Consider the following 27,590-nt stretch of genomic DNA (forward strand, 5'->3'; position numbering starts at 1 on the left):
AACAAAGACAAGAAGGGCAAACAGAGAGAGAATGATCATGATGATGATGATCGTGTCACTACTGCTACAGATGGTGATCTTGTTCTTCTTCGTGACTTTGAGTCCGTTAATCTTGTATCTGATGAGAGCATGTTGATTATTGATAGTGGTGCTACACTGCATGTTACACCTGGGAAGGAGTTCTTCACATCTTACACTTCTGGTGATTTTGGAGTGTTGAAGATGGGTAATGATGGTGAGTCTAAAGTGATTGGTGTTGGTGATGTTTGCCTGCAAACCAACATGAGAGTGTAGTTGTTGCTTAAAGGAGTCAAACATGCTCCAGATGTTCGTTTTAATTTAATCTCTGTGCAGTTGCTTGATGATTGTGGTTATGACAATCACTTTGGTTCTAGTAAATGGAAGCTCACTAAAGGTAACTTGGTTATGGCCAGAGGGGAGAAACAATCTAAATTGTATTGGACTAAAGCTTTGGTTGCTAAAGACAGTGTGAATGCTATGTATATGGAGGCATCTTTGTGGCACCGGAGGCTTGGTCATATAAGTGAGAAAGGGCTTAACTGCTTAGCTAAAAAGGATGTGCTTATGGGATTGAGAAATGTAGAATTGGAGAAATGTTCTCATAGCATGGCTGGTAAACAAACCAGAGTATCTTTTAAGAAGCATCCACCCTAAAGGAAGTCAGAATTGCTTGAATTGGTGCATTCTGATGTTTGCGGCCCATTAAAGGTAAAGTCATTTAGTGGTGCACTTTATTTTGTTACTTTTATTGATGATTGTTCCAGGAAGCTATGGGTCTATGCTCTTCAACAGAAAGATCAAGTACTTGAAAAGTTCAAGGAATTTCATGCTATGGTTGAGAGGCAATCAGGCAAGCAGCTGAAATGCATCCGTAGTGATAATGGTGGTGAGTACCGTAGACCTTTTGATGTTTATTGCAGGCAACATGGTATTAGACACGAGAAGACTCCTCCTAAAACTCCTCAATTGATGGTCTAGCGGAGAGGATGAACATGACCTTGGTTGAAAGGGTTACATGTATGCTTTCGGAAGCAAAGTTGCCTAAGCACTTTTGGGGAGAGACATTGCTTGCAGCTGTGCATGTCATTAATCTCAGTCCCGCAGTTGCTTTGAATACTGAGGTGCTAGACAAAATTTGGTTTGGTAAGAATGTTAGCTATGATCATTTGTGTGTCTTTGGTTGCAGGGCATTTGTTCATGTTCCTAAGGATGAAAGATCCAAGTTAGATAAAAAGACAAGGCAATGTATCTTTATTGGCTATGGTGAGGATGAATTTGGCTACAGGTTTTATGATCCTGTTGAGAAGAAGCTTGTTAGAAGCCGTGATGTACAATTCATGGAAGACCAGACCATTGAAAACATTGATAAGGTGGAGAAGACCACACCCGAGAAAAATAGTAATCTCACTAATGGTAATCCGATGAGGTTGCCCGCTCACAATTTGGAGAATGTTGAAACGGAAGCTCAAGACAATGAGCAACATGGTGATGTTGATGATCAACAATTTGGAAGTGGAGTAGAGGTTCCAATTGATGATGCTCAAGAGGAACATGATGATGATGACGATCTTGGTGATATACCTGAATCACCTCAAGTCCAACTCAGGAGGTCTAATAGACAGAAACAACCTTCTACAAGGTATTTTTGTGATGAGTACATAACCTTGACTGACGGTGGAGAACCTGAGTGTTTTGAAGAGGCAAAGTTCATTGCTATTACTGAAGCATGCAAGGAGTTGTTATGGTTGAAGAAATTTTTGCAGGAGCTTGGTTTTAGGCAAGATAACTATTCATTGTTTGTTGATAGCCAAAGTGCTATCCATCTTGGTAAGAATCCAACTTTTCATTCTAGATCCAAACATATTGATATTGATGTGAGGTATCATTGGATACGTGATGCTTTGGATGCTAAGTTGTTGGAGTTGAAAAAGGTTCATACAAATGATAATGGTGCTGATATGATGACTAAAGCATTGCCAAGAGGAAAGTTTGAAGTTTGTTGTGAGATCGAGATCGCCGGTTTGGCGGTTATCTCCACATAGTTGTGAGGGGGAGATTTGTTGGGTATTGGGCTCCCTTCCTATGTGGAGAAAAGGCCCAAACTTTGAGAAGTCCATGTCTCACTTAAACCTAGTGGAGAGGAGGCTATAAAATAAAGAGAGAGGCAGAACAATAGAGTCAGAATACACTGAAAGCCCTAACACATAGAGGGAGAGGTAGAGGGAAAATTTTGTTCACATTTTTCATAGAGCTGTCGCAGTAAATTCGGCGCTGCGGATTCGTTCACCGTTGGATCGGGCTGAAATTTTTACAGCAGGTTCGGAACTCATTGCTCTTCATTCTGACCGGTCGGATCTTTGATACGAGGTCTGAGTTGGGAGATATTAATTTCGCACTGTAGCAGTATAGAGATGTCCTCTCTTGTTCTTCTCTATTTGAAAGCTTTGTTGCTTTGTTATTTGGTTGGGTATTGGCACTAATTTGTGCTATTGATTGAGACTCTTTTGTACTCTTGTTGATCATAGTGGAGCTATTTCTTTGTTCTGGACGACTCGTGGTTTTTACCCTTGATTTGAGGGGTTTTCCACGTTAAAAATTTTGGTGCCTTTATTTATGCTTTTGGTGATTTATTATTGCTGTTCTTTGATTATAGCCTCATAGATTCTTGCAAGTTAGGGAAAATTATATCCGCTGCATTCTCTAGTATACTGTTTGTTGTTGTTTTCCCCATCACTTATTAGTTTATTATAACTACATTTACACTGTTTTTGGTTTGTTTTGTGATTTATTCGTTTATTATGATCGTATGGTACAACTGGGAGTGATGGACACAAATTAGACGGTTGAGATTATGTTTGAAAATTTTATTTCCACATTTTTATATTGTTGTAATTTATACATTCCTTAATGCAGATATGTTTTAAAGTTTAAACGTAGTTTCTAATATATTTTGAAAGACATTAAATAATATATATATATATATAATATAGAATCTTTAATACTTTAATTCTACAACAGCATTTTTATAAATATAGATATTTTTTTTCATAAAAAGTTAGATACGTAAAATATTATATTAATAACAGTGATGGATTGGAAAAACTATTTGAAAAGAATTATATTCTATCTTAATTTTTTTTAATCTATAATATATACAATATAAGATGTTACGTGTGAATAAACGTTTCGTCTTTTTTAGAAATTGAAACTTTTTAGCTTTTTTGTACACAATATTTTTAGGTTTAAAACTTGGATAAATTGTTTTTTTGGAATAAACATTACATGTCTCATCCAATGTATATATAGTGAAAAGAGTTGAGACGACGTTGTTAATAATAGATTATCAAGAGAAATGGGTAAAAGAAACTTCCACGATTTAATAATTGATCTATTCGTAGCCTAGGCAAAGTTTATCTTGTTGTGATAGAAACAAATATGAATAAATAAGTTTTCACTAGTGTAATAAAAATACCAATTATCGTTACAAAAACTCCGTATGTTTTATTTATTTGAAAAAAATTAGAAGTTTTCTTTCTATTTTTAATATAACTAAATTACTTAAAATGTCATTACATTTTTTAATATTTTTTTTCTACACTTTTCCTTCGTAAACTAAAAAGCAAGTTGTTTGAATTTTTTAATTTCTTCAATCGTGATTCTTAAGTCACTGTCCTCAAATAACCTACCGACCCTAGTTCATTCAACCTTCTTTGTAAATCCACACTTAAAATGACTCTATGTTCACTGAACTTGCTCTATAAATAAATACTAGTCAAATAATGAATTCAAAGATTTCATTACTTTTTAATTAAAAAATATTTTTTTTTTCTCTTTAAGTTTTGATGTTCATCAGGCCTAATCTAGAAATAAATATACTTTGGAGAAGTGAATAAATTCATGAACCTCCTTAATTTATTTTATAAAATAATTCAGTTTTAAAAGTTTTCTTCATGACTCTTTATTAAGACCGTCCTTAAATAATATTATAACAATAAATAACTCATGAACTTAATTTTTGTTACATTTATGAATATTTAATGTCAGTATCAAAACTTATTTTCAATTCTTGAAATCCAAGTTTGTTGGTGGATTAGATAAGAAATGTGTAATTCAAAATTCCAACAGTGTTTCCTAGTTTGGAAGTTTCTAAATCTGACAGAATGAATTTTCCATCAAACATCGTACGTACCAATCACACTACAAATTTAATATGTACCGATTATCAGATTCAAAGACATTACAAAATTTCAAATTTATAAACTTGACAATATTATATATATATTTTTTAATGAAAAGTATTCAAATGTCCAAATTATTTAGAGGACTCTTAACTCAGGTCACATTAAATATTATTTTTTTTACAAATCAATTATACAATACACTCTAATAAAAAAATTTGTTGAACAATACCAACTTATGTAAGGGGACATACTACATATGTTCTAATATGTTAATTGTGTACTTGGTCAATCATTTGGGATATTGATTTTGAATAATGTTTTTTTTATGCATTAATTTGATTCAATGGAATTGTTAAGCAATAAATAATTATTTTATGATGTTTTTAATATTCTTACAAGATTCAAATTAGAAATGAATGGAAACTTTTATTTTTTGCAAGACCTGATTCACAATACTTTTTAGTTACTCTTTTTAGATTAAAACATTTTACATTAGTGAGAATTTATATTCAAGGAAATTTTAGAAAGAGAAAAGCATTAATTATAAAAAAAGTTTTAAGAGATAAATTCAAGAAAAAAATTATTATCAACTAATATAATTGCTTTTCTTAATATGATAAATTAAATAATTGTAGAAAGAGAAAAAATATAAATATACATTAAACATAAATTCTACCATGTTAGTATGTTACCTAACAACTATGAAATTCCTTAAAAAAAAAGTCTGTTAAACTAATTTGGTAAAAAGTGATTTTTAAAATCTGAGTTTATTCATTTTAAACACAAGGCAACAAAAAATTTAGATATAAAAGTTTCTACTTGAAATAATGAAAAAGAAAAGGTAGATATAGAAAGGGAAAACCAGTGTGTGTGTGGTTTCTGGTATTCATTTGGTGGAAGAATAATACAAAGAAAAGAAACCCCACTTTGTATGTTCAGATACATTGCACTTAGGAACTTTGCATTCATTGCACCCGAATCTGTTTCTTTCCACTTTCAATAAAAGCCTCCCTTTGGCTAACCAAAGCCCTTCATTTCTCTTTCCCTCACTTTCTCTCTCTATTTTTTTTGCCCTATCTCATAGGGTTTCCACCTTCTCCCTCCTCCTCCCTCCTCCTCCCTCATGCATTTTTGCTCTCACGAGTTCTTCTTCGTGCTCCTTCTCTTCTTCTACGCTATCCTTCAACTCTTCTTTTGCCTGGAAAACACCAGATTTCACCTACCGGGCTTTTCTCAACTGCGCCCATGTCTCAAGTCTTCAGCTTTTCAGGTACCTTTTTGTCTGATCGCATCTTTTACCCGATTCAATTCATGGGTCTGGTTGTTGTGTTTGTGGTTATTTTTGGAGGTTGCTTTAAATGTTTATTTCCTTGCTTGGTTGGTCAAAGATTATTATTTGGGTTTTAGCTGATGAATTTTTTTGAGTCGTTGTCTTCCTTGGTGGATCTGATGAGAGATGGAAAGAGTTTCAAAGGTTTTTTTAGATAGTGAGATAATTTAAGTTTGGATTGGCCTAATGGTATTTTTTTGTAGTAGTTTTCGGTCTTCCGTGAAAATTGGATCTTTTTTTTTTTTTTTATATAGATTATATAGCAGAAGTTTCAACTTTTGAGTAGTTAATCTTGTGTACAAAAGTGAATTTTGTTGGTAAATAGTCTTTGGATCTTGTTTTTGAGATCACTTGGCAGAAGGTTCAACTGTTGAGTGGTTAATCTTTTAAGTCCTGCAAAATTTTCAGAGTTGACCTTTTGCAACTGCTGCCTTTAGATGTTCATGAATATATACGGTTTCTTTTGTATGTTCAAAACTATCGCTCATATGACAGAGTCTTTCTTTGTTTTAGTTGTGGAAATTTTACATTTCCTCGATGTGTTTTGTGCGTAATTTTGTAGTGGTCTTGACCTTGGATGCAATTGATTTTTTTTTTTCTTTTCAGGAAATGATGATTTTTACCCTGGGGGTCGTATATATCCTAACCCCAAGGAACCATGTCTCTTCTTGTCTCTTGGCCGTTCTGTTGATTACTTTCCTCTTCAGAAGAGATCTCGCGTCAGTGTTCCGTTTGATATCAATCGAGAATGGTTTGATGAGCCGAAGCAGAAGACATCTATTGAATCTCTGCCAGATGAATGCCTCTTCGAGATCCTTAGAAGATTGCCTGTTGGCCAAGATAGGAGCGTCTGTGCTTCTGTATCCAAGCGCTGGCTTATGCTTCTAAGCAGTATTTGTGAGAATGAAATCTGCAGCAATGGAAGTACTCAAGATGATAATGTGGTTGTTGATGATGCTGAGGGACTTAGCAACGAAGGATATCTATCCCGAAGCTTGGAGGGAAAGAAGGCAACAGATGTAAGGCTTGCTGCCATTGCTGTTGGAACCGCCTCTCGAGGAGGACTGGGGAAGCTTACAATTCGCGGAAGCAATTCAGACCGTGGGGTGACTAATGTGGGTCTCAAGGCCATTGCTCATGGATGCCCTTCTCTGAAGGTTTTCTCTGTGTTTGATGTTGCTACTATTGATGATGAAGGCCTAATTGAGATTGCCAGCGGGTGTCATAAGTTGGAGAAACTCGACCTTTGCAAGTGTCCCAATATTTCTGACAAGACTTTGATCGCAATCTCAAAGAAGTGTCCAAATCTGGCTGAGTTATCAATTGAGTCATGTCCCAACATTGGCAACGAAGGTCTACAAGCTATTGGGAAGTTGTGTCCCAATCTAAGGTCTGTATCGATCAAGGGTTGCTCCGGAGTTGGCGATCAGGGGGTTTGTGGCCTCATGTCTTCGGCTTCTTATGTTCTATCAAAGGTGAAGCTTGAGTCGTTGATGGTGTCTGATCTCTCTCTAGCAACTATCGGGCATTATGGCTTTCAAGTTACCGATCTTGTCCTAAGTGGCCTTCCAAATGTCAGTGAGAAAGGGTTCTGGGTTATGGGTAATGGCCGTGGACTGCAGAAATTGAATTCAATCACAATTGAATGCTGCCAAGGATTGACAGACACAGCGATCGAAGCTGTTGGAAAGGGTTGTCCAAATGTGAAAAACTTCCAGCTTCGTAAATGTGCATATCTGTCGGACAAGGGGTTGGTTTCATTTACCAGGGCTGCTCTATCAATTGAGAGCCTAAAATTGCAGGAGTGCCACAGAATTACCCAAATTGGGCTTTTTGGTGTCTTTTTTCACTGTGCTGCCAAACTGAAGGTTCTCACTCTGATTAGCTGCTATGGAATCAAAGACCTGGACTTGGATTTGCCGGCAATCTCTCCTTCTGAATCATTTTGGTCCTTAACAATCCGTGACTGCCCTGGATTTGGCGACGCCAATCTTGCACTACTTGGAAAACTGTGCCCTCGGCTTAAGCATGTTGAATTGAGTGGACTTCAGAGAGTAACAGACGTAGGGTTTCTTCCACTGCTGGAGTGTTCTGAGACTGGTCTGACAACAGTTAATTTAAGTGGATGTCTAAATGTGACAGACAGAGTAGTTTTGTCTGTTGTGAACTCATATGGATGGACTCTTCAAGTGCTATGTCTTGATGGTTGTACAAGAGTCACCGATGCTAGCATGATGGCAATTGCAGGCAATTGCCCAATGCTCTCTGATCTTGATGTTTCCAAATCTGCAATCACTGATACCGGTATTGCAGCTCTTGCACGCGGAAATCAGATCAGCCTGGAGATACTTTCTTTTTCAGGTTGTGTATCGGTTTCAGACAAGAGCATTCCCGCATTTAAAAAATTGGGCCAATCCCTTGCAGGATTGAATATCAAGCGTTGCAGCGCAATCAGCAACCGGGGAGTCAGCAAGCTTCAGGAACATCTCTGGACGTGTGACATCCTCTACTGAACAGGAAAAGCCTCATCAGCTTTTATAGTTAGTGTTGCTCCTTAGTGTTTTTGGGTTCATTCGCGATGGATCTTTGTCATCCATTACTCGGTTCTCCTTTTCCAGAGGGTACAGTTATATTCAAACTCCATTTTTTTCCAGGTTTCCTTGAATTGGAAATCTGTTGAAAGCTTTTTGGCATTCATTCTATCGATGAGATGCCACTTTTATAATGACTGTATCTCTGTGAGCAATAGTTACCGGGTTCTGGAGTTTTAGGTATCCCTTTTCTAGTGTTGGCACCTGATGTTTTTAGCTATGCTTTGTATCGGTTTTGCCACCATGTGTGTCCTTTGTCTTTCTTTCTTTGCAGCCGTATGTAACGAGTGTGTCCAGTGGTGTTGACCCAGATTTTCACGTATATGAGCCATGTGGCGCGCGTGTTGTTTGGGTCTAAGTTTTATAGTCAAGGGGGCATCTTGAAGTTGCAGTTGTTACTTTGAGAGTTGAAGGTTTATGAAGCCTTTCTCTTCAGTCAGGGCTTTGGCTATGGCAGCCCGATGTACAGGTCTGTCATCACAATCCGTTTCCCTTTTTGGGGATGGCTTGTTTTTTACCACCAAACCCTACTTTTTTAGGCTTCATTTTTTGGAACTCTTCATTGTAACTAACCTCTATATGCCCCTTGTACTCTCTATGTTAATTTTATGAAAATAATGAATAAAAATTTGGTTCCTTGGTCCTTCCACAATCATGTTTAAGTTATGTTTTGCTTAGAAGCGGAATCACTTTTGTGCTGTACATGACCGAGTCTGCGAACGCCGACGTTGGTACAATGCATACGCGTTTGACTTTTATTTTGTATTCTAAATTTCATACGGTGATGATCTTTTTAATACTGTTAAAATCTAAGATAACATGAAAATGTTAATATTTAATCTATTGAAAAGTAATATTTTTTTTTTATTTGGTAATTAGAAGTGTGATTAAGAAAGATGGAATGTGAAGATTTAAAAGTGTTGAATTGAGGGTGTGGCGTGTTGCGATGAGGAAGATACCAAACACTTTGTAGAATGGCACGTGCAGTTCACATGCATTCTCATAAGGCAATTATTGAAAAAGGACATGTGGTACAGCAGTAGTGAGACATTGTCATGTGATTATCTATCAACCAAGGCTTCGTTAAGTCGCTTAGCATGGACGGTAGGTGCTCAGCCTCCCAATACACTTCATCTTTTTTCACAAATTTTAAAATGTAAAAGACTATTTTCTTCTAATTAAAGCATAATATCTCAAGGACTTTGATTGATGTACTTATAATTTATTCAACACTTTAATTTATAAATCAGTGACAAATTTGTACTGGTTGTGAAGGAGGACAGTCAATCGCAAGCTTCATTTTTCATCAATCACTCTCTATCGTATACATTATAAGTATTTCAGAAGAAATATATGTAGCTAGAATTAGTCCTCACAAACCTCATATTTGATGTTAAAGAAAAAAAAATGATGGCATGATTATAAGAAAAAAAAGGAAAATGATAGCTATCCTATAATATGTTTATTTCGTTTTCTATTTTGTGGTTGAAAGTCGTTGAATGCATAATGAATATGATGTTAATAATAAAACAACCACATGATTGAAAAATCTACATACATGTATTGTGTTTATTTTTTATTAAATTTGCGTAGTCAATATTAGTTGAAAACAACAACCCACGAACGCTCTTGGAATCCGAATTAGTTCATCAATTAAAATTGTGTTCACACACACCACCGCTACTTTTCGTCACAAGTACATAACCCTGCCAAGAACAAAAAATACAGATATTGGTACAACCATTATATTATGCAGCTTCCAAACTTGACAATTAGAGTTAGTCCTACTCATATGCTTGTTTGATTTTTTTTATCTTAATATTTTTGTAAAGACCAACAATAATGATTCATTTTATACCTCAAATTTGATTGAAACGAGAACGATAACTTCCCTTTTATTTATTTATTTATGTATTTTGCTTCTGGTTTGTGACTAAGATATAAGATGAAAGATGATTGTGTTATGAATCTAGTATTAGTAATAATAAAACCAACTAACTATACTAAAACTACAATTTCGACAAAATATTCGTATTATGTACAAGTTCAACGGCTGAGGGAAAGTACCTAAAGGAAAAGGTCTGCATCCAGAACCAGAACTTTAGATAAGATTAAAAAAAAGTTATGACTAGTTTTAAAGATGAGGTTTTGATGAATAGATTCTAATGGTTGTTAGCTACATCAAGAAGGCTTGGTCTCTAATTAGTTCTTGAGAAAATGAACGTTTCAATAAAACAATTTTAGAGAATAGATTGAAAACTGATCAAAACAACAGAAAAAACAAGGGGGGAATCAGAATGTAACAAAGTAGAAGTATTTATTTGCTTGAGTTGCTTGAGCATAAGCGGTTACAAGGTAGAATCCAGAGGTGAAAGTCGATGCAGAACACAGAGCAAAGCTGTAGCACAATCATATGGCTCATGAAGCACGACACAGCTTGTTTCAAAATGTGACTGAGCCACCGATGATGGCAAACTATCTCAAAATTTTCGCCAACATATTAACTAAACAGACAAATGTTACATGTTGAAATAACATCAGCTAGAACAACAACCTGAGAAATGGTTACATACATTGCTGCAAGAGGAGGAGCAGAAAATCACAAGGACAAAACCAGCAAGCTTTAGGAGCAAACACAAGAAACAATGCTGCTTGGACAAAATGACATCAAAAACCACAACGGAATTCTGCAAGCCTTCACAATAATCTCAGTATTCGCGACTCGAATCAATTGATCTGATAGTTAATAATATTTGGTCCTGTTCCTTTTGTTTGCTCAGAGCTCTGCCACTATGGGTTCTTGTGACAAGGTGAGTTGTTGCGGTTTCTCTTCAATGGCTAAATCACCATTCTCAGCGGGTGAATTAGCTTCACTTGGCTCTACAATCAGAGGCAGAGTTTTATTTGTCTCATCCAATAAGACATTGCTGTCTTCAGTGGCTGCGACTACTTCAACTTTCTCTTCCCCAGTTGAAATGGATAAGATGGTAACTTCAGTTGTTACATTTGATAAGGAGGTTTTGTCATCATTCACTGCTTTAGATGGGGTCCGATTGGATGAACTGGTCTTTTCAGAAGTCAGCCTAGGAGGAAGAGACTTTCGTTGTGGCTTCTTTTGATGAACAAGAGTAACTCCTTTAGTGACGTTAGTCTGAGACACTTTCTCATCCAGACTTAATCGACTTTGTCGAACACTATTGCTAGTGTTTCCTTCTGTCTCAGAAACCGCTGAATTCTTCTTACGACCAAGTTTGGGAGATTTAGCTCTTGTAGTGGGCATCTATATTAGTAAGTCCAAAAGCTTATTAAATTTGCAAATGAGACAAGACCAAACTTGCAAACACAAAATAAGAATAAAATGACATCAACAATTACATGTCAGAGAGGAGGGCAGAAAAAAGTAAGATCAAAATAGTGTGCTCAAAGAAAGGGTCAAATAGAAAAGCAAACAAGACTTAGTTTCACCAGTGAAAGGATAGAAAACTGGGTTTTAGTGTCACTTTGGAGAGATTTAAAACCATCTGCTTATATAAGAAATAAGTTTCAATGATGTTTAAGTTTAAATAAAATTAGCACAGAAGCACCTGATCAAGCATACACATATTGATATAAGCAGATGGTTTATACAAATACAATTGAGTATCAGCTGGTGAACAAAAAACAGAAACAACGAAATTCAAGTAAAAATTGAGTCTCAGGAACACCGAAAAAGAATCTGATTGGACTTAACAATCTTGTTTTTTCGGGGGATTCAATTTTCATGCAATTTGTAACAGTTGTGTTCTATAACCAAATTGAATAAGTTTCACCTCCTGAATCAGTAAAAAAATAGTTTAAAATGTATCTTCAGAAAAAAGATAGTTATTTTAAAATGACCAAATTGACCCAAATTTAAAAGATCAAGAAATAAAGTAATTTTTTAAAAGAAAGGATCATACTGAAACTTATACATAAACTTAAGAAGCAAAAATATATTTTAGCTTAGATTTGATTAAAACCAATGTTATATTCGGTTTTCTTTTCTTTATTTAGAAATTGGTTTATTATCAACATAATAGTTACAATGAAGTTTTGAGATGAGAAGAAGAACAAGGTTCATTTGGCTCACTGAATATTAAATTTGACATTTAAGAAGCCACATGAGCAAAAGAGGAGAATTTTGATTCATATATTTTAGATCAAGAGATATTCCAAATTGTGTACACTATAGAGCAATAGAAGTTATGATTCACACTGAAACTAAGAAAAAGGGTGATGAAGCCATTGATTAAAACAGAAAAAAAAAAAGGATTGTAGAGAATCAATTTGGTTTCATATTAGGAAAGTCTATATAACAGAAGCCCTTTATCTTTAACTGGAATTGATGAAAAGGTATTGAAGCAAAGAAAAGACTTACATATGGCTTTTTCCGAATTAGAAAAAAATATGATAGAATGTCAAGTGTTGGAAGGCTTTAAAAAAGGAAAGTGTTCTTTTCTCGACTTAGATTTAGGCAATACAAGACATGTATGATGGATAACTACTAGTTTAAGAACTCCTAGCGATGAGATTATAGACTGTCCTATAAGCGCAAGTTTACATCAAAACTAAACCTTGAATCCTTGATTAACAAAGATTTGGATGTGCTTAATAAGCATTGATAATAAACAAGATGAAAATGGGAGAAGATACTATATCATATGTTTCTAAGTTATCTAGGATCAATTTTACAAATGATGATGAAATTAATCAAGATGGCAGTCACACAAGACATCAGTTGGGTGGTTGACACGAAGAAACAATATAATTGTCACAACACAAATTATAAAAAAAACTTTTCAGAACTACAATTATTTTACTCTTGTTTGAGATCATTTATCTATTAAGGTGCATTAAAAGAATTTGTCAAATTATCTATAGAAAACAAATATTGGAATTACTTAAATATAAACTTTGATAAATTATTTAACAATCAGAAGGATAGAAAATCGAAATTGATGGATGGATTATACTGGATTGGATCTCAGACATAAATTCATTCCAAGGCAGGAATGAGGATGGGCATTGCACCCCTCATTTTTCGAAAATTATAATAAAATACAATAAACTTTCATTTATGTACTCTCTAAATTTATATATCGACCCACCCTCAAAAGAGAGATTCATATGCTAATGTAAGTTTGTGTATAATCATTATTATACAGTAATATATACTATTTGTTTTTGAAATCAATTTCCGCCGTTCTTGGTCTTGAGTCCTCATGTCTGTCTAAATTGTTTGCAGATGCATGTATTATTTTGTTTATTTTGTCATCAAATTGTCTTTATTTTATATTACACTCTTGGTTTTCTTATATTTTTTTGTAAATAAATGTTTTAGGAGTAGACATTATGGTTTGGAAGGAATCTGCAGGGCAAACTTTAAACTTGGAATCAAATGGAATGAGAAAAGGCAGGTCAGAAGAATTTCACAGGCTGATTGTAGATAATCTCATGCTGGTGGAAAATTTTCCTGAGGGAGAGTTAAAGTAAAAAATTCACCACAACCATGAAGAACATTTTTTTTTGCATTTTGGTGTCAGTTTGGCCAAAATTGAGGGAGGATTTAAAAGGAAGAGAAATTAAGACTTTTGGTTGGGAACAATTAAAAGTCAGAGAAGGTCAATAGTGGGAAGTGGAGCTACTCTTATGCAACCAACTGTACCACCAATATTAGACTTTATCTTTTACATTATGCATGGCTAAATATACTCTAGTTAGAGAATTGATGTAGTATTCTGAAGTATATGTTTTTAATTTTTTTTTATGTTAAGTTATTCTGATTATCTTGGCATTTTATTTCCATTTCCGTTACATTTGTCTATTTATTTATGAAGAATTTAACACTTCCAAAATTGAATTATCAATTAGAGACCGAAAAAATTAAGTTTTGTAACGATTGAAAAATTGGACGTGCTTGATTAGATTATTATTACTTTTAACCGTTCTATTATATTTCTCAAATTACTTAAGGGATTGGAGATCTAGAATTCAATGAACAACTTCACATCTAATGCATCAGGAGTAAATAACTCTTAATTAACTCAGAATACTAAGAGTTCTTGCATCAGCTAAAAAGGATAGAAACATAAGAAAGAATACAAAATCAATTTTCTAATGTTTTTTATAGTAATAGTAATTGAATTTGTTCTTTATAATTGTAGTCATTTTTTCATTTTGTTAATTTTATAATTAATTGTTGTTATCCTTAATTTAAAATATCTCAAATGTGATGTTTATCAGCAGAGTGATTATTCAACAATTTCAATCTCTGTAAACTATATTTTTATTACAACAAGCACCGATCGATACACTTGTCAAACCTACAACAGGTTTGCCACTGCATAAGCTATTGATGGAATGAAGTGAAAAAAAGTAACAAAAGGGCTTCAAGCTGCTGATATGGCTCTTTCGAAATTAATTCAGAAGAATAGAAGATTGCTGTACGCTCTAATTATTTGAGGGCACACTGGTGTATATAACAACAGAATATGCATTACATATGAATTAAAAACAAATCAGAAATTAATTACGCAGACAGCTTGCATGCAATCGACAAACAAACGGGTATGCATACACACACAAAGTAACTTACCTTTTTAAATTCCACCCTAGGAGGAGGAGGCTCCTGGTAGAAACTTGGCATTGGAGTTGCTTTAAATCCTAGACTTTTTCTAAGCATCTTAATCTCAGCTTCTTGGGTCTCCTACAAAAGAAGTTAAAGATTGGTATGATTAAAAGGCAACATCTGCATCTGCAAGTTACATTTCCACTAAGATATCAAATATTATCACCTTGGTTTTCGCTTGGAGGTTACTCTCCTCCACTTCCTTTGCATGAATCTTTTCCTCAAGCTTAGTGTAGAACTGGCCACCATGATAACATTTTTTTTTAAACTGAGATTATTCAAAGAATGGCAGAAACAAGTAATAATTATATACCTCTCTTCTTCTCTCAGCTCGTTCATCACACTTGAAACTGAATCCATAATTTGGGAGCATCCCTACCCTGCGAGGTTTGCCATCTTCTGCAGTAGGACTTATATCGGGATCAAGGATAATGCATAATCATACATTTTGTCACTCTCATAAAAATTATAATATATATATAAAAAAAAAATCCACATCAGCTCTCCATTTGCAGTCGTAAAAAAAAAATGCTCAGGCACAAAATAAAAAAGGATACGAAGAAGATTCTGCTTCTCCTTGAAGATTAAGATTATCAGGGGCCCCTTTCTTTGATAATCGTGGTCTGTTCTTCTCCCTGTTTCAAAAGAAGTAAAGTAAAGTCCACTAGTCAACTAATGAAGATGGATTATTCATACTCAATCATTCTTCAACTAATATATGATGAAAAAACCAAACATAATTGAAAAGCAGTACATACATTGATGCCTCAGAAGGTGCCACGCTAGACTTTCCAGCATGCTGCAAGCATAAAATATAGAAACTATCAGATAGTGCCAAAACTGTAACTTCTATTAATCAAAATCAAAATGATAAAAGAAGAAACCAAGGGCACATAACCATTTGAATCCCTGACCATATACGAACATTTTCATAAACAAAGGTAACTACAAAGTTAGTTTACCTTCGACAGTCGAGCCTGCTTGTCAACCAATGATCTATTTTTAATATGCTGTCTTGGGATAGAGTCTGAAGAAAAAGTACCGTTGGAAACAGTAGATGCTACCTCTTCACCTTTTCCATCTTTGTTCTTTTTAATTGAACTTCCATGAACACCTCTGGGGCTTGGTGACTTTGCATTCTTATTCTTGACAGGACCTTTTCCTGCTTTTGATTGCTCTGTCTGTTCTACGATTTCTGCTTCTTCTTCCTAGCATTGAGAAAATAAATGAGATGAAATACTAAATTTGAATAGTATTAATGAGACCAATTCAAGGGAATAAAAATCCTCTCACCTTAGAAATGGTGACATTGTTCACACCTAAGTAGTCAATTGATCCTTCCTTGATTTCTTCCTTGGATGAGTAATCAGTTGCAATGCTATCATACTGGATGAAATTTTCAGAAATTCCATTTGAAGCTTCAGTTTGTGTAATTTTAGTGACAGCAGGGTCATTAGAGGCAATACCATCCATTCCAGAGTTAGATAATTTGCCATTTATACCATTTTGGTAGACCTCTTCAAGTCCATTGGCTGGTAAAAGGTTGCTTGGATCCATCATTCAAGCCAAGCTACAAGTTTCATAAAACCAATGACCAGCTACTTAGAGATAGTCTAACAAGAGTGAAAGGAAATAATTTTAACCATACAGAACAAGATTGTTCATATGAAAAGTTCATCATTTGTCCTTTAAGCCAGAATGGTTTCCCAAAAGTATCTAGAAAATCCTCATAGGCTTTTTTTTACTATCAAAAGAGATTGACTTCCATTTTCTAAAGACAAATTCACCAGCCTACGTATCCTAACGGAATGCAAGTTACCCACTTGAAGAAAGAAAGACGAGAGTGACATGTTAAAACAGCATGCCTGTCAGGTGGTGCCATGAGTCACTTACTAGTCAAAAGGGTGAAAGCAACATAACATATAAAATACAGTAATAAAGAATATAAACAAGACATTTCAAAAGCATAGACATTAATGAATAATGTGGAACACACTAGTACTAGGTCTAGGTAGATAATAGAATGCATCTAATCTCCACTTGGTGGCCAAGCGCATTAAGACAAACTATGAAAAAGGAGCTAAATTGACTTGCTTCCAAAGCATTCTCTTAGGTCTTAGAAACCAAATGAAAAAAAAAAAAAAAGAGTACTTAGCAATGAACTAGCATCAACAAAATAAGAACAGTTAACAGAGAAAATCAAATCAGGGGATACTAAAACAAGCCAGATTAGCATTCTCCACAGCACCCCCATGCGCAAAAACAAAACCTTGATCCCAAAAAAGTGCCCCCCAAAGAGAAACAATTAACAAAGCTCCATTTAGGCGCAGAATATAAATCAAGAAGTACACTACCATCTTAACTAAAGCACAGGACTTGACATAAACAGAGAAATAAAAATGAGATTTTGATGTTTTCCCAGAAATTATTACCTGAGGGGTCAGCTTCAAGAGCCGAATGGCATCGTGGGTTCAGAGATCTGGGGAACGGGGGATCCGAGTCCGACCAACAAGATCCGAAAGATTCAAACTGTGGTAGAAGATGTTGGTGATGCTGATGCTTTATCTATTATTGTTTTTTATTCTTAAAAATAAAATAAAATGAAAATAGGGAAAAAGAGAGAAGGAAGAGAGTGTAAGGTTGAGAGTGAGAAGAGAAGTGTGGTGTAGGAGACAACGGTTTCATTTCAAATCCAAATGCTGAATTTCAATTTCCGGGTCAGGTCAAGTCGCTTTCTCTGCGGTACTCAAATTTTACGGTTACATCAAGTTATTTGGTTACTGCTTACAGCATTTAATCTTCTTGTAATAATGGAGTTTTATTGTACAGTATTTGAGTTCCTATATATTTTTGCAGGATGAAATTTGTTAATAGGAACCTGAAAACGGTATCAAATTGAATCGATCACTTTAATTTCAAGGCATGTAATAAAATTAAATTATATTTTGTAATATGTATTTTATGATAAATGATATCAATATATAAATGTTATTATTATTTTATAATTATCTTGAAAAAATTAAGAGAATAATATAATATTGAATTGAATTGAGACATTGAGTTTGTCCTTAAAATACATTATATTTTATTTCTTAAATTAAAGCTTATCAAGTCTTTTTGGATGGTATGAATAAAATAAATTGGTTATGAACACTTGTTTGTAGTTGTAATAAACGAGATAGTTATAATGTTTAAAATGCCACTCAAAACTATTAGAGTTGCTTGCTTTATTTTGATCATCATTTTCAAAGTTTAAGTATTACATGTGAAAAAAATATTTTGATAGCACGAAAATAGAAGGAAGAAAATTTGTAAGGAGAGTGAAAATAATGTTGGCTTTAATTAAATAAAAATAAGGATAAAATTTTTAGTATCTTTTATTTTATTTCTCATGGTTTTTTATTTATTTATATATAAAGGAAAAAGGACTATTTAAAATGTTTGTGTTGACATCAGATAAAAAAAACAAGACTGGTTGAAATAAATAATAGATAATGTGGGATAAATCAACAAGTGCCGTTTAATTATAGATCGCAGCAAATTAGACTAATATTTTTTTCATTTTTATATTTAACATTTAATCAACTTAATTTATTAATAAAATTAATGATCTATTTTGTGACTTACTATAAGTTATGTTTAGCCTGCCATGAGTGGAGTATTCGTTCTTTTGTTGATGGGCGAGGATTTTTAACTAGGGTCTTTGAGAATATTTGTTTTCTGGTTTATGTTTCGAGAAATAATACTTTTCACCTAAAAATGTTTTATGTTACAATAAAATTGTTTTAATACGATAAAAATATCATGTTAACTCTGAACACAAAAATAACATGTTACTTTTATAAAATAAATGAAATATAATAAATAATTGAATTCTTTAAATTTCCTCAGGAATTATTCTCTCTTAAATTATCCATAAAATAAGAAAATATATAATTTATCCAAGTATTCAAAGTTATAATAAATTACATTAAAATATAAAATTATCCATGTTACGTAAATGTTAAAGCTTCCAACTCTTTGCGAAGAATTTAACCCATAATCTCTCACCTTTTTTTTCAACTTTTATCATTAATATATATATATATATATATATATATATATATATATATATATATATTAATTATATTTAAGTTCTGATTGTGTTAAAGGAGGAAATGTGGTCATAAAAAACTGTTCCATATGCCATGCCTTCACACTTTAAATTTAAAGAACTTTTGCATGAAATTTATTGGCCCTGCTTGCTGATGCTTCATAGCAACTCTGAATAAACACCACCATTAGCAGGTCAATAAAAATGCACGTTGCCCCTTCAGTGCAAGTTAGACCATTCAACTCCTGAATTACATGTTTTTCCACCTCACACCAGAATTCACCAGCTTGACATACGCATTTTTGAAATCTTCAAAGAACAGATTCTCACTGTCGGCGTATTTTTTAATCCATCTGTTCAATCAATGGAGTTGTCTTAGCTTATGCACACAATAAGAAACATATAATTAGCATAAATATAGACATGCAGTGCACCAGGATATGTAACGTGTAAGTGAATTTTTAGTCATCAATAATAAGATATAATAAAATGGTCCAGCAAAAAAGTTTTGTTAAAATCTTTCCCTCCAAAACACTTGATTGACAAACAGACAATTTTATGGACAATACTGACTCTAGTTTACTTATATGACAACATTGTTTTTAGTACGTCGTTGTTTGCTCACATGGACAAAAAGGAATCAGAAATGAAATGAGTCCCTAGGCCAACAAACAACTATAATATTAGCATTTGAACAGGAACATGTAGGCACGGGAAAATGACCTAGGTGTTAGAAAATTCACATTTCAGATTTCAATTTTAGTATTGTGTGTAAACTCGTTATCCAGGGGCAAGGACCAGGTTTAAAAGGGCATGAAAATATACGAATTATAGTATCAGAAATCAAACTGTCATAACTTATCCATTAACAATTGATATGCAGTTGTTACTTGTTTTCAATTGGTGAATTGTTTGCCTTACCTGTTATTTTCTTGAATTCTGGAAAATAAGTAAAAGAAAAGCTTCTCGTTTTAATTGTTTTATCTTTTCAGATAACTTACTTGAAGTATTTAACACTTTTGAACTGATATTTTAGTGCTTAGCCAGAAAAGGAAAAAAACTGGTTGCCAATTTCATACAAGTGTAGCATAGGTTGTCAAGAGATACGGAACCTTAGGCATTCATCATCCTCAACAAGGGCATGATCTGAAGGAAGGCCAATCATACTCGACATACCACCTGCATAAAAGAGAACAGGCGGACAACTATAATAATTAAAAAAAACGATGAAAACAAACCAACAGACATGTTAGGTCTTTCCAGAAATATGAGTGCAGAGCTGCCAATTTGGCCTGACCCCAGTTTACTCACAATACCAGATATTAATGTTATTTGTAGTAGTTTATGGAAAGACAAACTTGATGCCATGAAACTGAAAAACTTGATTGGAACATTAACATCCAGAGCAGACTAGACAGAAATTATGTCTTAATCCAGTGGCTAAGCCTAACAAAGTAACATGCATTCAACTCCTGCATTTCTTTATTGTTTGCTTCACAAAACAATGATTGGTTGTTAGAGAAGATAAGCTTTTAAATTACCTGAAGACGTCCATGGCTTTTCCAAAAGGACCTTATAATATGAATTATCAAAAGAATTTGGGCTTCCAAAACCTTTGCTTCCAATAGTATGGGCTCCGGACAATGCCACGAGTTCTTGTGTTCTATGGAAGAAAAGCTCCAAGAGGATAAGGATGCTTAAACAAATTAATTTAGGTAAAATATATTGAAAAGTTTATACAATAACTGATAAACACACGATCAACGTTTAGTAAATAAAAAATCACTATATTTATGCCTTATTAATCTGGTCTAGAGATAAGACTTTATAAGATACAATAATCAGTTTGCCTCTGTAGTGTTAAGATTCTCATGTAATGAGCAATCAGACAGCTTTTAAATGATGTATAGTTGCAAATAGGTACAAATAAACAACACTTTATAGCATAAAAATACAAAGTAAATTAGGAGTTTTCCTTATACTCACGATAAGCCTTTGCTCTGGAAACATTTCTTCAAACCAGAAGCATTAAGAGATTCCTCGGGGAGTCTCCCTTCTGGATCAGGCACCCTATCATTAAAATGAATACAAATATTATTTGATAGAAGACAAAAACAGGTTTCGTTATGTGAAAACCAATGAGTTAAATTCCCTTTGAGGATTTTTGTTTTCCTTCCTGCAAAACGGTTGATTATTCATTAAACAACTGATTGAACATTATTCAATAATTGCATAAAAATTATTTTCAGAGAACCTAATCTAACAAAACTAACATTTAACTGCTTGTTTTCATCCTATTGATAAAAACCAGTTGCTTGTCACGCAGTTCAAACTAACTAGAGTACAAGATACTAGAAACCTGGCCTCTTACAGTGCATCTAGTCTGCCCAGTGAAACTTGGATAGGTGGGCCTCCACATACTTCAACTGCTTCAGCTCCAGCCACAGCAATCATGTCCGCCCAAGATACTAAGAAAGGTAAATGAAAACGTGTTGGTCTACACCAAATTATCACTTACTATTAGCAGCAGTTATCAGATAGAAGAAGGACCTGGTTGGATGGCATCTATCTGAGTCTTTGCCTTTTGCAGAACCTAAAAAATATACATCCACTAAGATATTAGCTGGCAGTTAAATGTAAGATAAGATATTCATCTTAATGATAAAGTAATTCAAACTATAGAACATACTATCATGTGGAATTCTTCAAATAGTAATAGAAAGAGCGGTGACAGAAGGGAACAAAAAAATAGTGAAACAGAGCATGCCTTTACTGATTTTTTCAGGCCGGCATTTTCGGGTCTTTCAAGTTCATAGACTATAGAACCATTCATACCACCTGCAACAGAATGGAAAGAGCATAAATATACACACACACATTTTGAAATTGATAAGAATAAGGAAATTGACGTTACTGTTGATGATGACACCATTACCAAGAAAACATAATAAGAGACCGCGTAGTTTCCTTTTTAATTTCTTAGCTCATGCCTTGTGAACACTTACCTAAACAAATTCAATCGATGAGCAAAGGCAAGAACTACTATTGAAACGGAGTTACAGAAAAGGTAACGCAGAGATATAGCATGGAAACTTAAATCTTCCATATTGATAACTCATTACATGAGGAGAAGCCACATAATAATTTTGTTTCAAAAGAATTTGCCATGACTCATCCGAAAAAGTCATCACTGCCTCACTATCCTTGTTTCGTTACCATTCTAGCGTGGATTGGTGTTTTTGCTGGAAAGCTCAAAACCCTCATCAAAATAAGCTTGAAATTGTGCATAGCTTTAGTGTTATGCTCCTGATGCCAAATTGGATGATCGAGAGAGCATGTGTAGTAGTGGATGCAAGCTTATTTATACTATCATCCAAAAGTTGGACTAGCTACATTTTTAACCGGAAACAAATAATATATGCATAGACATTGTAAAGGTTATTTATACCATCATCCAATCCATTCCAATTACAAACCATTATAATAACTACTTTTAAACTCATACTAATGATAATTTTCAACTGTTTCAGACAAATATCTCACTTTATTGCACAAGAGAGTAAAATTTCATTGGGTATTGCTAGAAAACTGGAAGGACCGACAAAATTAACAGCAACTTTGAGTCAAAGGACAACATAAGTAACAAACCTGAATTGTCATTGACGTCAAAGGTTCCAGCATCGTGGAAAACCAATCGAAGCACCCCAGCTGCCTTTCCCTTAGACAACACCTTTCTCACCTCTTCTTTAATGAGAAGATATTCCTTTGCACCTGCTCTTCAATGACCACAAAGCATTCAAGACATGAGTGTAATATTGTGATTGCGAATAATTTCGTGCGCACCAACCAAAGTTAATTATATACATACTTACTGCAAGGCGTTGGCTGGGAGACAACCTATGAGAGGAAGAAGACATGGCCACGTCACTATGCATATCACCTCTCTCCTGCTGCTACTAGAAACCGCTGAATCTATAATATACAGTTACCGTGTTGAGAAATTGTGAAGTATAAACGCAATAACAACCTTGTCCGAGATAGGTTTTTGGTTCAAGGTTGTGGTCTCACTCACCTGAAGAAACATCGTCGGGGCGGAACTTGACAGCTGAGAAAGATGAACGTTGGGATTTGGCGGGAAAATGAGTTTTGGATTCGCCTGAAACGGTGCCGATTGAGCACCGCACAACGTGCTTATTCACACCTAATCTCATTATCTCTGCCCAACGCCACACACTCAAACGCGCGTCTTTCTTTCACTCCCTCCTCACTTATTTCTTTTACACTTTCATAGTTTTGATATCAAAATTAACATTATACTAATTTGTACTACATACTTTTTTCTTAGCTTTTTATAAAAATAAATCTCAACAATACGTTTTAAAATTAATAAGTAATTAATTAATATTATCGTATCTAATTTACTTCTATCCATGCTATTGTCCTCATTTATATTTATGTTTTTTATTTATATAGATAGATACAGAGAGGGACGACGAATTTGCATAAAACTTTAAATACTTAAATTATAATTTGTTTTCTAAATTATAAAAGTTTCCCCATATTACAATAACAGAATATTTTTAAAATAAACCGTGATAAAAAAAAAGAAGAAGAAGAAATTTTCTAAATAGGAAATAAAAATATTTACCTTTTTGAATTGTGGCGGAAAAGGAACAATTATTTTTTATTGTGAAAACAATTCGATGACCGGATACAGGATGAAGTTTAGTTTAGTACTTGGATTGTCTTCTTTTTAAGTGTTGTTTTACTGTTTCGGATTAAAACTTAAATGAATATTGAAAACTACGATTATAGGTTGTGATGATCGAAAAGGAAATCTGTTCTGAAAAAAAAAAAGAAAAGAAAAGAAATGCAGGGTGATTGTATGAGTAACTATTCATATTACAAAATTTGAGGAAGTTGAAGAAAATGTACAAGAGGTGAATGGCTCTGCTGCATTAGATACTAATTTACTGAAGAACACAAGAGAGAAAAAAGAAGGAGGAAGTAAGTGTTATCTAGGCCCTGAAAGACGAACTGCAGAGAGGTAAGCATCACTGTTACAGTCTGAGGGAGCAGAAGAGGTGGCCCCTTCACTGGAGGATTTGAAGACAGTGGCATAAAGGCGAGAACCCAAGAAAGAAGTGGTTGGAGGGTTAGGAACAGGGCAAAGACCCTCCAACATTTGGACAACTCTACTCATTGATGGCCTCATTGACATGTCTTCCTGTATGCACCACAATGCAACTTTTATAGCACATTGGAACCTCTCATCATTCTCGTCAATTCTCAACTCCGAGTCAAATATATCCCTCACCTTCCCTTCTTCCATCATTTTGAACGCAAAAGTTGGGAAATGGGATTTCTCTGAAGACTCACCAGGATCATAGTTTTTCCTTCCCCCGATGATCTCCAACAGCACCATCCCGTAGCTGTAAACATCACTTTTCTCTGATATAGCGTAGTTTGTTATCCACTCCGGCGCAAGATAGCCCCTCGTGCCCCTCAGTGTTGTGAAAACATGGCTTTGTTCTCGATTCATGAGCTTCGCCAGCCCAAAATCAGAAACCTTCGCCATGAAGTGTTCATCCAGAAGAACGTTTTCTGGTTTTATGTCACAATGAACAATCTTCGAGTCACAATCTTCGTGCAGATAAGCAAGCCCTTTTGCCGTTCCCAGAGCTATGTTGAACCTAGTATCCCAATCCAACAGAAACTCACCTTTGTTTTTCTTGAATATCCATTTATCCAAGGAGCCATTAGGCATGTACTCGTATGCAAGAAGCCTGTGAGTTCCATCAGCACAGAATCCCTTAAGCCTCACCAAATGGAGGTGATGAATGCTGCCAATGATGCTAACTTCAGCCCTGAACTCTTTCTTTCCTTGTCCAATACTTTCCAATTTCTTCACTGCTATTTGAGTTCCATCTGCTACAACTCCCTTATACACTGACCCGAAACCCCCTTGCCCAAGCTTCACAGAAAAGTTATTGGTGGCAGTTTCAAGGTCCTTGTAGCTGTAACGGATTGGCATACCGGTTAAATTCTCCAAGAAATTGGCCTCTTCTGAGCCATCTGAAGGAGACTCAGGCACCCTTTGCTTTCTTCTTTGGTATCTAACTCCCCAAAAGACCAGACCACAAATGACAAAAAAGGTTACTAAGACAATGATCACAACAACTATGGTGTGCTTATTGCCACTTCCACCGCCCCCAGAACCCGACCCAGAACCTCCTTCACTCGACACCTTGATATAAGAAACATAACCAGGATCAGAAGCAGGTTTCTCAAAGCTTCCTACACTGTCCAACAAGAAGCAATTCCCCGAACTTCTCTGGAAGAACATGGCAAGGCAAGAACAGTTTCCACGGCAAGATGTTTGGCAACCGGCCAAATCGGTTTTGGAAAACGGTTGAAGAAATTGAAGCGCAAAGTAATCGAGTCCATCATCAGCTTTAACCAACTGAATGGATTTTCCTGAGTCACCACCACAAGGAGAGTCAAAACCAGGTTTGCAACTAGGAATAACAGAAGGGCAGCTACACCTCTTGTTACCCGTGCATATGGAATACGCATCACAAGGTTCTGGAGTACTGCAAGAATCTTCCGGAATTGTTTCAGAAGCAGCATTTGACCCTCCATTGCTGAGGGTGTAGAAGGTGATGAAGCCATCACTCCCCAAAACAGCAATCCAAGTCGAATTTGAGTCTTGACCTGAAGAGAAAATGAACTGCGACAGCAGCGATTTGCTCTTGTCATAGAACCTCCATGAGTTTCCACTAATGCTTGCTGAAGCCACTTCATCGCCGCCCTGGTTGATGATTCTGCGGCTGTCCGTCTGCATAGTCCAATAAGGCTGCGGAGTTTGAAAACTTGCGGAGAGAACAACGATGCCAGACTTGATCTCAAGAACATGGGTCAAGTGGTTGGTGCTAGGATCACTGACGAGTTTCATTCCCTCTGTGAATTCCTGAGTTGGCAGCAAAGTATCTGTTGGATGGCCGAAACTCTGCCAAATCACTGTACTATTATCACTCCCAAGCAAAACCAAATTCCCAGTGTCACGCAATTCCATTGAAGAAACCCCTCTGCCGCTCGTGTTCGTGGACCAGACCACGGTTCCATCTTTCTGCAACAAGGCGTTGCCCTTGTCATCAAACACAAAGTTGTCGGAATTAGCAACAGGAACTGCTCTATTAGCAGTCCAAACGACCCTGGAAGTGTCCACGTGGATGATTGAGAGTAGAAACAAGGTGGTGTCATTCGCTGTGGTCACAAAGCCAAACGAAAATTGTCCCTCGTTTGATACGAGGAATTGGCCATTTCTGTCAATCCAATTCATTTGAGAACCCTTTATCCCCCCGGCGGAGATCCTTCCGGTATATTGATTCGCAGCCAAACAAACATTGCACAAAAGGAAAAGGGTGCCCACAATATGCAAGAAAAACCAATGTTTTCCCATGTTCACCCAACAGCGAATATGGAAATCAAACGAACAGGTAAGAAATAAAATTCATCTGAAAGAAAGAAAAAAAATCTAACCGCTAGCAGTACGAGCGCAACCACCCAAAATAGAATAAGAAGTAAAGAGAAGATCTTTCTGGCGGTGTTATCTTTAATTCAATGCTTTATCAAGGCCATGCAACATAAGGAGAAAGAAGAGAAGAGAAAGATGAACACAGCAAAAGGGGTAAGAAGAAAACAGGATTGACCAAACAATAAGAATAAAAGATGAATTTTAATACAATGAATAGTGATTTAACACGTGAGAAAACGGAGTGTGAGCATTGGGCAAGAGGGTGATTGAAAAGGAAGTGTGGAACGGAAGGGTGGATACGGCACGGCGGGTTTGTGGTTATGGAGGAGCAGAGAAAGAAGGGAAGAGAGGGGAAGAAAAAGTCAACAATGACAACTGGAGAAAGTACTCATGGTTTGACCATGAGTCTATCTGTCTCAGTGTCTGTGGCACGTGAAAAGAGAGAGAGATAAATAGATAGAAAGATGAAGTTGGAAACAGAAGAACAATGAATGAATGAATGAAGGTGTTTGTATTTGTATATAGCAGCTTGGTGGATGAAATGGTTTCAGACTTTGGATCTGACTTTGGTTGTCTCTGTACTTTACAGCTAATTCTGGTTTAGGAACCGTGAAAAGCATTTAAGGAAGGTGTCTTCTTCCATTTTAAATTCATTTTTCTTGGATTCATGGATTCACCCATGATTCGATAACAATCACTCATAACCAAATAAATATAAGAAACTTTTTAGCCTATTTCCAACTCTGAATATTAAGATAATAACTTTTAACCTATTTCTAACTTTTTATTAACAGTTTTTCTTTTCTATTCCTAATGACTCTGTAATCTTTTTTTTCTTTGGTCAAGATAACTCTGTTCCGCTTTGACAAAATTCTTCTTTTTTTTTATATAATTTCAATGCAAATGGTGACATGGTTAAATTAAACAACTCTGCAATCGGTTCATCCCTTGGTGGTTGTGTTATCATTCTTTTTGTACACGGAAAACAACTTAAAAGAATATTTTTTTCATAGTCGAGAGGACAATGATTAATAGTTTCATTATTTATTTACTTAGGTCTGTAATTAATAAAAAATTAATTAAATCTATGATTTCTAATAAAGTAACAATATAATGTTATGTATCCAATTGATAGCAAATAAATAGTAAGGATTTTGATTTTGCTATAATATAATTTATGTCAAATTTGTA

The 27,590-nt window shown here is 35.0% G+C and overlaps 4 protein-coding genes across 5 annotated transcripts; 1 reads left to right on the top strand and 3 right to left on the bottom strand.

Annotated features, from left to right (window-relative positions):
- Nucleotides 1-5,222: 5,222 nt before the first annotated feature.
- On the top strand, nucleotides 5,223-8,610 carry LOC114162394 (EIN3-binding F-box protein 1-like). The gene is made up of 2 exons (XM_028046263.2): nucleotides 5,223-5,472; nucleotides 6,139-8,610. Exons 1-2 carry the CDS (start codon nucleotides 5,448-5,450, stop codon nucleotides 8,043-8,045), a joined length of 1,932 nt encoding a protein of 643 aa, XP_027902064.1. The 5' UTR covers nucleotides 5,223-5,447; the 3' UTR covers nucleotides 8,046-8,610.
- Nucleotides 8,611-10,423: 1,813 nt separating this feature from the next.
- LOC114164013 (protein WVD2-like 6) lies at nucleotides 10,424-17,458 on the bottom strand. The gene is made up of 9 exons (XM_028048463.2): nucleotides 17,202-17,458; nucleotides 16,063-16,339; nucleotides 15,732-15,977; nucleotides 15,528-15,568; nucleotides 15,327-15,404; nucleotides 15,083-15,179; nucleotides 14,936-15,007; nucleotides 14,737-14,847; nucleotides 10,424-11,403 (listed from the first exon to the last, which is right to left on the bottom strand). Exons 2-9 carry the CDS (start codon nucleotides 16,327-16,329, stop codon nucleotides 10,900-10,902), a joined length of 1,416 nt encoding a protein of 471 aa, XP_027904264.2. The 5' UTR covers nucleotides 16,330-16,339; nucleotides 17,202-17,458; the 3' UTR covers nucleotides 10,424-10,899.
- A 1,451-nt stretch (nucleotides 17,459-18,909) lies between these two features.
- On the bottom strand, nucleotides 18,910-23,157 carry APX6 (ascorbate peroxidase 6). Of its 2 annotated transcripts, XM_028046378.2 has the most exons (10): nucleotides 22,935-23,157; nucleotides 22,735-22,834; nucleotides 22,511-22,638; nucleotides 21,630-21,700; nucleotides 21,413-21,455; nucleotides 21,234-21,330; nucleotides 20,849-20,932; nucleotides 20,404-20,525; nucleotides 19,975-20,041; nucleotides 18,910-19,215 (listed from the first exon to the last, which is right to left on the bottom strand). In XM_028046378.2, the coding sequence occupies exons 1-10, from the start codon at nucleotides 23,071-23,073 to the stop codon at nucleotides 19,113-19,115; spliced, it is 954 nt and encodes a 317-aa protein (XP_027902179.1). In that variant the 5' UTR covers nucleotides 23,074-23,157; the 3' UTR covers nucleotides 18,910-19,112. The 2 variants fall into 2 exon arrangements, with proteins under 2 accessions (XP_027902179.1, XP_027902180.1); XM_028046379.2 differs by lacking the exon at nucleotides 22,935-23,157 and having other exon boundaries at nucleotides 22,511-22,633; nucleotides 22,731-22,834.
- Nucleotides 23,158-23,724: 567 nt separating this feature from the next.
- Nucleotides 23,725-26,971, bottom strand: SD2-5 (S-domain-2 5). Its single transcript, XM_028048196.2, has one exon. The coding sequence runs from the start codon at nucleotides 26,322-26,324 to the stop codon at nucleotides 23,877-23,879; it is 2,448 nt and encodes an 815-aa protein (XP_027903997.1). The 5' UTR covers nucleotides 26,325-26,971; the 3' UTR covers nucleotides 23,725-23,876.
- Between the last annotated feature and the right edge of the window lie 619 nt (nucleotides 26,972-27,590).

This window comes from Vigna unguiculata, chromosome 9 (assembly GCF_037176805.1).
Source record: "Vigna unguiculata cultivar grain cowpea cultivar isolate G323 ecotype 2 chromosome 9, ASM3717680v1, whole genome shotgun sequence".
Classification (NCBI taxonomy): domain Eukaryota; kingdom Viridiplantae; phylum Streptophyta; class Magnoliopsida; order Fabales; family Fabaceae; genus Vigna; species Vigna unguiculata.

What these genes read in the sequence shown, in the direction of transcription:
- APX6 (XM_028046378.2), bottom strand. Translation starts at nt 23,073, where the DNA reads ATGAGATTAGGTGTGAATAAGCACGTTGTGCGGTGCTCAATCGGCACC. An exon ending in TGACGTCAATGACAATTCAG is followed by an intron (nt 21,701 to 22,510) that starts GTTTGTTACTTA and finishes ATTCTGTTGCAG; the next exon opens with GTGGTATGAATGGTTCTATA. An exon ending in GCCTGAAAAAATCAGTAAAG is followed by an intron (nt 21,456 to 21,629) that starts GCATGCTCTGTT and finishes TATATTTTTTAG; the next exon opens with GTTCTGCAAAAGGCAAAGAC.
- SD2-5 (XM_028048196.2), bottom strand. Translation starts at nt 26,324, where the DNA reads ATGGGAAAACATTGGTTTTTCTTGCATATTGTGGGCACCCTTTTCCTT.
- LOC114164013 (XM_028048463.2), bottom strand. Translation starts at nt 16,329, where the DNA reads ATGATGGATCCAAGCAACCTTTTACCAGCCAATGGACTTGAAGAGGTC. An exon ending in ACAATGTCACCATTTCTAAG is followed by an intron (nt 15,978 to 16,062) that starts GTGAGAGGATTT and finishes TCTCAATGCTAG; the next exon opens with GAAGAAGAAGCAGAAATCGT. An exon ending in GCACCTTCTGAGGCATCAAT is followed by an intron (nt 15,405 to 15,527) that starts GTATGTACTGCT and finishes CTTTTGAAACAG; the next exon opens with GGAGAAGAACAGACCACGAT.
- LOC114162394 (XM_028046263.2), top strand. Translation starts at nt 5,448, where the DNA reads ATGTCTCAAGTCTTCAGCTTTTCAG. An exon ending in TCAAGTCTTCAGCTTTTCAG is followed by an intron (nt 5,473 to 6,138) that starts GTACCTTTTTGT and finishes TTTTCTTTTCAG; the next exon opens with GAAATGATGATTTTTACCCT.